This window comes from Lipotes vexillifer, unplaced genomic scaffold, assembly GCF_000442215.2.
Source record: "Lipotes vexillifer unplaced genomic scaffold, Lipotes_vexillifer_v1.1 scaffold86, whole genome shotgun sequence".
Classification (NCBI taxonomy): domain Eukaryota; kingdom Metazoa; phylum Chordata; class Mammalia; order Artiodactyla; family Lipotidae; genus Lipotes; species Lipotes vexillifer.
In genome coordinates, this window is record NW_006785406.1 from 3,886,860 (window position 1) to 3,898,388 (window position 11,529).

The 11,529-nt window shown below is 49.2% G+C and overlaps 1 protein-coding gene across 2 annotated transcripts in view; it reads right to left on the minus strand.

The window, feature by feature from the left end:
• The window catches only part of LOC103090671 (inhibitor of carbonic anhydrase), a 41,263-nt gene that overhangs the window by 4,793 nt on the left and 24,941 nt on the right, over window positions 1-11,529 (minus strand). For both annotated transcript variants that reach the window (XM_007457560.1, XM_007457561.1), the window contains 2 exons: window positions 8,529-8,684; window positions 5,295-5,436 (listed from right to left, as the gene is read on the minus strand). In XM_007457560.1, the coding sequence (XP_007457622.1) occupies window positions 5,295-5,436; window positions 8,529-8,684 (298 nt within the window). The remainder of the gene's footprint in view (window positions 1-5,294; window positions 5,437-8,528; window positions 8,685-11,529) is intronic.

Genomic DNA, 11,529 nt, shown 5'->3' on the forward strand with positions numbered 1-11,529 from the left:
CCCTTCTCTGCTCTAGATCTGTGATTCTCCAAGTGTGGGCTGGACTGGCAGCATCAGCACCAGTGGGAACTAGTTAGAAATGCACGTTCTCGGGCCCCACCCCAGACCTACTGGCTCAGGAATTCTGGGGGTGGGGTCCAGCCGTCGGTGTTTTAACAAGCTCTCTGGGAGATTCTGATTTGTGCTCAAGTGTGAAACAGTGGCCCCCCCCCCCGCCCGCTCTATAGAGCTTGAGACAGCACCCCCTCAACTCTATAGAGCATGGACTCCAAAACGTTCTCCCACTTCCTGTAAATCTCTGTCTCTCCACACACCCCTACCCAACACTCACACGCTGACATGTGCTTTGGCTTCCCGGAGGAAACACAGAAATCATCACGTGGGCTTCCTTTCAGCATCCTTCTGCCAAATCTGGCAGCCCAAGGCTCCAGCACTCTCCTACCCTCCAGGGACAAAGGAGGAGGGAAGGTCTCTCTCCAGCAAAAGTCTTCTCCCTGCGTGGTCTGCACCTCACCCACGCTCAGGCACTTTCCACTGTAGTCATCCTCTTTCTCTTCCATAGCCCTCTTCACTCTTCTCATCAGCTTCCACACTTCTTGTAAAAACAAACAATAAGCCCTGCCTTGACCCCACACTGCCCTTAGCAATGGGCCTCTCTCCAAGACTCATCCAAACACCTGGAAGGATCATCGCACTTGCCATCAGCACCCCTGAACATGACTCTCTGACCCTTGCCAGTCATCTTAGGGGACTGACTCAGTATTGAATCTCCTCCCGCCCGGGTCACCAGATCCAGGAGCCAGTTCACTGTACTCATTTTATTTGATCTCTCAAGTTCATCCTTTCCCCAGTGATCTGAAATGTCATCTTTGTTTTAGATTAAATATAGTATGTCCATGTACCTGTCTTGGAAATTTTTTCTCTTCCACTGATTTATTTGTCATTTTTCACATAAACCAGCCTGTATTGATCACAGCATTACCGTATTAAGTGGTATTATAATATGATTTTTATATCTAAGAAAACAAAATTCCCTTCGGCTAATTTTAGTTTTAAATTCTTGGCTCTTGTTCGGTCTACCAAGCTTTACTACTCTTTTTAGTACTGACCTCCCTCCCCACCCACTTTAATCCATCTGGACACAGCGGAGGCAGCTGGAACTTCACAATGCAACTTCACGGCATGAGTTATGTGAGCGGGAAACTTTCACCTGAACTGGGCTGACAATCCTATGTCCTGGGACCTGGGACTAATATGTTATGGTCTAGTGTTTGCTTCTTTATAACTGAAGACATGTAACAATGCTGGGGCTGCTGGTCACAGACATTCCCTCTGTGTAGACTGAGAAACAGAGAAAACCACCCTGCGGGGAAACAGAAATGAGGCAGATGTCCAGAGAGAGAGAGAGAGAGAGAGAGAGAGACAGAGAGACAGAGAGAGGAGACGCAGAGGGCTAAAAATTCATTCATCATTTATCTGGAATTCTATTTTAACTGGATGACCTGAATTTTACCTGGCAACCCTCGCCTTAAAGTATCTTGGCTACTCCTGAGGCTCAGGTCTCAGCCCTTACAAGGAGGAAGCTCCCACAGCACCTGTTAAAATATGCCCTTGCCTTAAGATGGTTCATATGGGTGTTTTCACTTGCAACCAAAGTCCTTATTCACTGTACTAAAGAAAAAAGATGTGAAGATCAGCAGATAAAATGTATAGTATTCTAGAGAGTGAAAAGTGCTAAAGAAAACATAAAGCAAGAAAGGCAGATATGAAATATTGGCAAGGGTATGTGTGTAAAATCAGAGAGTGGTCAGGAAAGACTTCCCTGAGAAATCTTAAAGGAAATGAGGGAACTAGCCATGATGCTATGAGAAGGAGGAGCACTGCAGGTGGGGGTAAGAGCAAGTGCAAAGGCCCTGAGGCAGGAGTGTGCCTGATATCTTCAAGGAACAGCTGTGATGCCAAGATCACAGATGGAGCAGAGACAGCAAGGGGAAAGATGTAGGAGATGAGGTCACACGGAGCCTTCCCAGATCACAAAGGGGCCACACAGGTCAAAGAAGGACCCTGACTTTTACTCTGAGTAATATGGAAAATTACTGGGGGGCTTTAAGCAGAGAAATGTGATGCTCTGACTTAGGTTTAAACAGAATCACTCTCGTTGCTGTGTGGAGACAACACAGCAACAAGAGTGGGGGAGGAGGATAGGACAGATGCATGGAGATCTGTTGGGGAGAGATCCAGGGAGAGATGATGGTGGTTTAGATCAAGGTGGTATCACTGGAGATGGGCGATGAGGACAATTCTCATTACCTTTTGCAGGCAGAGATAACATGATTTGATGATGACCCAGGCATGGGGTTTGAGAGAGAGAGAGAGAATAGACACGGTTATCACATACCAAGGCTTTGACTTTTTCCTAAAGGAAAAACGGAGTTACCTTTAACTGAGATGGCGAAGACCTCAGGAGGTACTGGTTTGGGTGGGAGTGTGTGAATTCCAGAAGGTCAGCTTGGGACATTTAAACTTGACCTGGTGATTAGAAACCAAGTGGACATGCCCAGGAGGCAGTTGGATATATGCGTTTGGAGTTTCAACTGGAGTTTTGAAGAGATGTCTGAACAGGAACATAAATTTGGGAATTGTCAGCATATAGATAGATCGAGACTAAATAAAACCATCCAGGTCTGAGCATGAAGAGAGAAGACCAATGCTGGAGCCCTGGGGCACGCCAACTTGTACAGGTTGGGGAATGAGGTAGAGCCAGCAAAGAGGCCGAGATGCAGTAACAGGAGAGGGAGGAGGGAATCCAAGAAAGTGTGGGGTCCTGAAACCAGGGAAGAAAATGTATGCAAGTGGGGGAAGAGATCGGTGGTGTCAGTGATCTGGGCTTTGGATTTATTTAGCAACACAGAGGTCCCTGGCAATTTAAAAGTGCAGTTTCAGCTGCGTGGTGGGTGGTGGTATACGGGGGATGGGGGTTGGGAGGTGGGGTGTGGGGAGGTATGGTGGGAGTAGTCTTCTCACGTGCCAACAGTAAGGAGGAATGTTTTCTGTAGATAATTTAAATACGATAATAAAACCAGCTCCACTGGTTGTGGTGGGGGAGGTGAACAGATTCTTAAACTGGGCTTTGGGGAGATTGAAAGGAGAGAAAGTGAACCGAGCAAGGACATTAAAATATCCTCCTTCAAGGAATTTCGTTGTAAAGAGGAGAGAAATGGAAAGCTGCTGCAGAGGAAAGTGAGATCAAGAGAGGTTTTACTTATTTCTTTATGTTTAAGGTGAGAAAACAGCAGCATGTTTGTTTGCTGATGGAAATGATCCCGTAGAGAATAAGATGCAAGAACACAGGAGAAAAGAGGGGGAGGAGCGCTGGGGCAACGCCCTTGAGCCGTCTGCCTGCCGGAGACAATTGCCGCAGGTGCAGGTCTGGGCTCGGCGAGGAGATGGCCCGCTCCTCCCCAGTAAAAGGAGGGAGGGCAGCGTCCAGGGGCGCACACATGCCAGCACTCGGCAGATGTGGCAGTGGGACGCTGTGGAGTTTCTCTTTTGATTGCTTCAATTTTCTCAGGTGAAATAGGAAACAAAGGTGTGACAGATGGAGGAAGAAGTGTTGGAGGATTGAGGAGAGGAAAGAGTATGGAATGGTATTGTAGGAGCGTGGGGTAGTAACGGACTAGAGACTTCTGGCTCATCTGAGCTGGGTTCGCATTACTTTAAAGGGAGGCCAGTCAGCCTAGAGGTGCCGGCACCGAATTAGAATGTTGCACCCAACCCAGGTTGAGGTTCAGCCAGGAGAGATGACCGGCATTTGAGGATGTGCCCAGGGGAATAATTATCACGGTTGGCTGTGGAATGTATGCTGCATCCGGAGGGGGAAAAGGACATGAGGGTGGGTGTGAACAGGATCAACGGACCTCAGGTCAGTAGGAATGGTGGAGCCGGGAAGCTAGAAGGAGTGCAAAGGCAGGCAGGTGGTGGCGGGCAGAATGAGATGTCTAGAGCTAAGATTGTTCTTTGTGTTCTCATCTTCACTTTGGAACTTCTGTGGTTCTGGATAGAACTCCGAGGACAGAATTCTAGGTCTCTGTGATTCTACTGTAATCATACCAAAATGGGACCATGGACCCTAATACCAACGCACTTCCCAGTGTAAAGAGAAGTTCAACTATTTTAGCCTAGGTTTAATGTTCAGCATATAGTTTTGTAGTGGGACTTGTGAAAATATGTAATTTATGTACAGCTTATGGAAGTGACCAGACTTTGGAGAGGAAGGGACGAAGCAGTCTGGCAGTGTGATGAATAGAAGGCTCCTTTCTAGAGGCTCACGCGTTCTCCACACCACCCTAACTCCACAGGGTGCCCTTCACACTGAGAATTAACTCCACCTCCTTAGCCAGGCCTGCAAGGCACCGAGACAGCCCATGCCTGCAGCTCCAGCCTCCTCCCTCACCTGACCCCCTCCCTCCCACTGCTCTACTCTGGTGCCTTCTCTGGCCTCAAATACGGCATCATTTGTCCAGCCCCAGCCTTTGTCCTTGCTGTTCCTTCTTCCTGGATTACTCTTCTCCAGATTTTCTCAGGCCTGATTCCCTCTCAACATTTAACCCTCAGTTCACATGGCCCCTCTGATCCTGAGGCCTTCCCTGACCAACTTTTCTAAGATTGTCCCTGAGTCACTGCCATATCACCCACCTTGGTCACCACCCCCACCCCCAGCACTTATCACAGTCAGGAAGTGATTGTGCTTTAAGTGTTTATTGTCTTACTCTCCCCACGAGACTCAGAGGCCGTGTGTCTTGCTGTTGCTCTAACCTCTCTACTTAGAACAGTGCCTGCCAATAGGTGCTCAATAAATATTACTAGGTGCTCAATAAATATTTCTTGAATGGATGGAGGAGCCCAGGAATATGTGTTTTTAAATATACTCTTCAACCAGGTGTAAGAAGCATGTAGCCGGTGTCCTTCCTTTGATCTTAAACTGGGGCTCTGAAAGATCCTGTGACTTGTCCACAATCACACAGAACAGATCAAAAGTAGAAGCAGGGTTGTGACCTGTGTCCATCAGTCTTGCCTCTCCCCAGGTGCCCTGAGTCCGCCGGCTCTGCCCAAGAGTGCTCCAGGAAGGGGCTGGGCTTGAGTCCTCAGGGCCCCTGAGAATCCGCAGTTCTGTTCTCTAATTCTGGCTCATCCTAAATGCAGCACCCAGATGGTGGGATGATGAGAAAGGTGAAAGGGCAGGAAGTTCACCGGGCTGGTGCCAAAGCGAAAGGTGGTGGACAGATGCTACTTGCCTGAGAGCCCCACTCGAGCCGTAGTACCCCTCGTGGCTGTTGGGAGCACACGTGTGGGCTGGCGTGCCACTGCCATTGCACAGGGCACAGAGACTGGACGCTGGATCAGACCCAGGGGCACAGCTTTGACTGAAGAATTCATCTGCACAGGAGGACACGAGAGGTCAGCTCTTCCTGCCTGTGTTGCCAAGAAAGCCTCAGACTTTGTTCCTAAAATTGCCTGAGTGACATAAAGACACACTCAGGTGTTTAGTACCATATGACTAGAAACAAGAACCTTATGGAATTAAAAAAATAAAAAGGTTGCAGCTGAAGCAGAGTAAAGGGGGCCTGGCTGAAGCTGGGACAAGGGTCTTTGAGATCACAGAAGTCCCGGCACAGGTCAGTGGTGTGGACGGGTGGACACAGGTTTAACCCTAAGAGAGTGGACAAAATTGGAAGTCCTGGGTGGTTGAACCTGTCCTGTATGCTTTCCGATCTCTACTGCCCTTGTTCATCTTTACAAGGTCTGCCATCATGACTCAAAGGCCAGGAAGGGGCCCAAGAGGCCCAGCTGCCCACCCCTGTGCTGAGCCCCAGGACACACAAGCCCCGCCCTCTTCGACCCCAAGTTTCTGTGGTGACAGTGACGACTCAAGTAACCACGCCAGTGAATTCATGTTTCCCCATCATCGTGTTTCCCCACCGTGCTCTGGGAAAAAGAACATGGTTCCACAGCTACAGATAAAGGAACCTGGTGCAGACCTGGGAGTCAGGGAGAGGCCTCAAGTGGAGAGATGAAGAATGAATAGGAATTACCCAAGTGAAGGGCAAAGGGACGAGTTTTCCAGACAGGGAGCAGCATCTGCAAAGGCCTAGGGCAGGGGTTGGGGGAGGGGGCAAACAGCACAGAGAGCTTAATGGAGGCCATTGGTCCTGGACCAGCCAGTGGTCCAGTGAGTGGGAGGGGTCAGGGTCCAGACCACATGTGATATTTTACACCTTTGTGTACATTTTGTTCTTTATTTGTAGAGAAATGGGGAGCCTCTGATGGGCTTTGGACAATGTTGGGCCAGGGGTCTAGCAGCAGGGTGAGCCAGGACAGATGTGGGGTGTACGCAGCAGGCTACTGCAGGGGTCCAGGGACACGAGGGCAGCTTGAAGTAGCACAAAGGGGAGGCAGGAGCTACGTGGAAGGAGGAGAAGCTGATATCACTGGTGATGGACAGGTGTGTGGTGGATGGCAGATTCATTTCCAGCTGGGGCCAGTGGATGGACTGTGGGGGGCCTCCACCAAGCTAGGCAGCTCTGGAGCAGGGCCAGGATTGGCAGAGATGATGCATTCCATGTTGTACAGGTCGAGTTTAATGTACTTTTTGAAATACTGGACTAGATAATGTCAAACAAGCAGTTCAATATACATAGGTTTGGAGATCAAGGAGAGATCTGTGCCAGGGACAAAAACTTGACAGTCATCAGCATATAGACACCATAATAGTACAGCAGCAAACATGTATCTAGTGCTTGCTATGTGACTAGCTTTGTATGTATGTTTGTTTAGATCGTCATCTAGGCTACAGGCATGGATATGAGGGCTTGGAGGTTGAGTTTAGAGTAGGGAAAAAAGTTGCTTTAAGCAACTCAAACATTTATTAACCAGGTTGGGAAAGGGACTTTGTAGGGGTAGGAGAAAAAAGAAGCCAGTGTGTTTTCACAAAAGCCAGGAGATGGTGGTTTAAGGTGATCTGAAGCAGGAAAGGTCATGGAAGCACAGACTGGAGCCCATCCTCCCAGTTGAGCAACATGGAGGTCCCGGTAGCCTTGACCAGAGTTCTCCCTGTGGAACCAGGCGGAGGAGCCAGAGGGCAGTGAGTGCAGCCGTGAGTGGGGTGAGTGGCTGAGACCATGATTTTATGAGGTCTGGCCATAAAGGGGAGAAAGAGAAGGCAGGAGCTGGAGGGGAATGTGGGGAGAGGGAGGGTTTTTAAAGGTGGAAGACACTAGGTGCGTTCACATGCTGAAAGAAATTGGACATACCAGAGGAAGAGGTAGTAACTGAGGGTGCGGCTCTGGGGAGGGGCGAGGCAGGGCCCACAGCCAAGTGCAGGTAGGAGGACAGGCTGCGTTGTAGAAGGAGGCTGAGCAGGTGCAGCCAGCAGGAGCCCCCAGCTTTGGCGGTGGGGTGCTGATGGGAACCTTCCTGAGGGTGTGAAGTATCTCTTGCAGGTGCAGATGAGATCATGTGCTCAGAAAGGGTGATAGGTAGGTAAGCGTGGGATGGAAGTGTATGGACAACTAGGACATTAGGATAATTATTGGGAAGTGTGGGTGTGGAGCAGAGGAACAGCGGGGGTACTTGTGAGCACCAGGGCAGGGCAGGGGGCGCTGGGGTCAGCAGCTGGAGCATCTCCATGGAATGAACTGCTCTGCCCTGCGACATTCTCCAGCTGTGTTCAGCTGATCAGGTGCAGAGGGCCAAGAGAGCGGGTGACAGGGTTCCTGCAGGGCTCAGATTTGTCAGATGGCTGGGGAAAGCCAGGGAGCAGGAGCCTTTTAGGTATTGGCAAGAGCGTTGCTGAAATGACTAATACGGAAATTTAAGAGAGGTGAGGGTGAAAGTGAAAGCTAAAGCGCTCAAAGACTTACTGGTGTAAGGTTTTCAATTAAGAAAGCAGCCAATTCAGTTTATGTGGGAAGACAACACATACACACAAACACACACACATATCACATGTGCACCCCTACGCCCCACTCTTTTTTTTTTTTTCCTGCGGTATGCGGGCCTCTCACTGTTGTGGCCTCTCCAGTTGCGGAGCACAGGCTCCGGACACGCAGGCTCAGCAGCCATGGCTCACGGGCCCAGCCACTCCGCGGCATGTGGGATCTTCCCGAACTGGGGCACGAACCCGTGTCCCCTGCATCGGCAGGCGGACTCTCAACCACTGCGCCACCAGGGAAGCCCCCCTATGCCCCACTCTTGCTTTGCAACCCAGGCCTCTTCCCTGAGCCAGATTTGAAAGACATAAAGAGTAATGTATTTCCCTGAGATCTGCCTTTTGGGCCAAACCACTCCCCTCAGAAGCAATGGGCGAGGAGAAAGGGGAGTCCTGCTAAGGAGATGTGAAGCTCACCCGCATGGCTGTCCAGCCCTTGTCCACACCATCCACTTATGCCATTCATTGAACTGAATTTCTCCCCTACACAGGCACAGGTCCAAGGAAGGGGCTGCCGCACCACCACTCAGAGCACACTTACCAAATTTACAGGACCCAGTTTGGTTGTATATGAAACCCATCGGGATGTTCCAGCCTGCAGAAGTGCCAACTGCAGTGTGGCAGGACTTCTTGCCTCGCAGAGAGTTCCAGGTGAGGTCAGCATCTGACTTCTTGACCACTGCCACGACGTAATAACCTTGCAAAAGAGATACCAAGATGCAATTTCAATACCTCCAGGGCCCTCCCAAAATGTACTGCAGAGCTGCTGCCTGCCACTCTCCCAGGGGAGGGGGAACAGCTGGAAGCCCTCACCTTGCTCTAGCAGATCCTCCCAGTAACCGTCATTGTTAGGTACTCAGCCAAACAGGGTGACTCTACCGCTCTCCAGATATGTCTACAGGCATACACTCCCAAATATTTACACACACACACTTCATACTTTTTCAACAGAATCCTGCCAGTGCATTCTTTTCTGCCAGTGCTTTATTCTTCCTCAATGATATACCTTTTTGATTCAGTGGAAATAGATATGGCTGTCTCATTCTATTTATTAGTTGAATCTAAGTTAATGTCCACTGTATAGAAGTACAGTGTTTTGTGATCCCCCTACTGGTGGGCATTTAAGTTGTGACCCATTTTTCCCTATGAAAAATCACTTATCTAAATAAATCTTTGTATGGAGTGTGCACCTGCTTAAATATTCCTGTTGAATAGAAGTCCAAAAGAAAGAGCTTTAATGACTTCTTTTCTAAAGTCAAGTCTCTGATTTTCTAGGTTTATAATAATACCATTTTCTAATAATGACAATTTAATCTCTTCCTTTCCCCAATATATTGTTTTAATCTTTTTCTTATCTTTCTGCATTCACTTACAAAATAATGTCAAATATCTTTGGTGGGTGTGGGCATTCTTGTCTTCTTCCTGATTGTTATGGGAACACCATTGATACCTGATGTATTCCTATTGCAGTAGAGTGTAACAGAATCCTGCTTGTTGAGTAAGGCCTAAACTGCAAGGCTTAATTTAGAGACTGGAATCATGGGTAGTGTGGTTCACCACCACCACTCCCACCGCCCCCAACACACACACCCTGTCTTGCTGTTGTGGTTGTGGTGTCTATATATTCATGCCTGGAAAAGTTGGGAATCAACATGGCAGTGGAAGACCTGCCTCACCAGTTACTAAATGATCTCAGACAAGTCACTTAGCGTCTAGGATCCTAAATTTCTCCTCAGTGAAATGGTAACAGTAATGCTAATATGAGCACACTGTACGTTAGGAATGGGAAGGGGAGGTTACATGGATAGGTTTCCAGCCATGTTGCTAATGGCAGAAGCAGTACCAGAGCCCCTTTCTTGGTGAAGCAGATTCTCCTGAGGCCACCGCAAGCTCTTGCTTATCAGACTGGGTTCTATTACGCCATTCCGGCAGCCAAATACTGTTACAGTGCCTTTCTTGAGCTGAAACAATTTCTGCACTGCACAAATGGCATTATTTATTGTCATCTGGTGTGTGTGTATGTGGCTTTGGGATTAACCCCTCTCCATATCTACTCCAATCTAACTTTCTCCACCACCCTGAACCGTCTTCTAAGCGTCCTCATTGACCTATATTTGTATATCACTGCAGTTCCTAGAAATTTCAATCACTTGTGAATCAATTAGAATTCTTTCTGACTTTACATATTTTATAATCAGAACACCGAAATGCCAGCCCTTAGAGTTGAGGATACAGATCCAATTCAGAGAAGACAGAAAGCCATGAAAGCAGAGAGGGAGGAGGGACAGTTTATCCCAGGGCTGGGGTCCTGCTGCAAACAAAGGGCAGCTGCCGCAGGGCGAGAGGCTTTGCCCCTGAGGACTTTTGTTTGTTTTTTATTGCAGTATAATTGCTTTACAATGGTGTGTCAGTTTCTACTTTATAACAAAGTGAATCAGTTATACATATACATATGTTCCCATATGTCTTGTGGAGGCGGTCGGTGCAGGGCCTCATGACCCCAAGCTTGTGTGCCCGCCCACCTCCTGCAGCTCTCCTGTCTCATAAGAAATTCCAAACCCAGGTTAGCACTTGTTTTCATCTCAAGATCCTCCATCACAATGGTTTTCAAAGCTTAATATGCATCAGAATCATCCCGAGGTCTTGTTAAAACACAGAGCAGCGGCCCCATCCTGGACCCCAGCAGACCTGTGGTCAGACTCAAGAACGCTCACATCTAACAAGTTCTCAGGCGACGCTGATGCCGCTGGTCCAGACACCACACTACCTAGAGAACCACTGCTCTAGCCAATGCCCAAGACTAGGTACCTCAGGGACAGACACAGAACCTCTCTGCCCATGTGGAGACATGGATGGGAAAACTCGTCACCTGGTCTCCTATTCTGAAGAGGAGATCAACTCCCCAGCTATTGAAAGCCAGCCACTAAAAGCTGAAGGGCTAATTTCATCTTCAACCTCCTCCTCTTCAGTAGCAGCATCTATGACTCCCCTCCTCCTCTCCCTCTGAGGCATCCACTGGGCCCCAGAAATGTCAGGAACTGGCTCCTGCCCCGGTGCAGACATGGGTGGCAGTATGTGACGGGGAGCACTGCGGTGGGTCAGGAAGGGCAGGGGGGCTCCAGTCACGGCGCCTCTGCCCAAACCCAGGTGCAGCCACTTCCCGGCTGTGTGGCCCTGGGCAGGTCACACTGTCCCTGAGCCTCACTTGCCCATCTACATGATGCAGCCAGCGATGCCCATGTTCTAGAGGACTGCTGAGCAGAGTGAGCAGAAGCAGTCCAAGCAGGAGCCCTCTGTCCACTGTGACATGCCCCACGACAGACCCGCTCCTTCACGATGGACTGCGGCAGTGTCATCTCTCTCTCTCTCTCTTTTTTTTGTTTAACAACTCTACTAACTTTGGTTTGTTTGTAAGGCTTTCCTCACCCCCTCCCTGACAACAGGCCTTTACCTTTTTCTTTTTTTTTTTTTTTTTTTTTGCGGTACGCAGGCCTCTCATTGCTGTGGCCTCTCCCGTTGCGGAGCACGGGCTCCGGACGCGC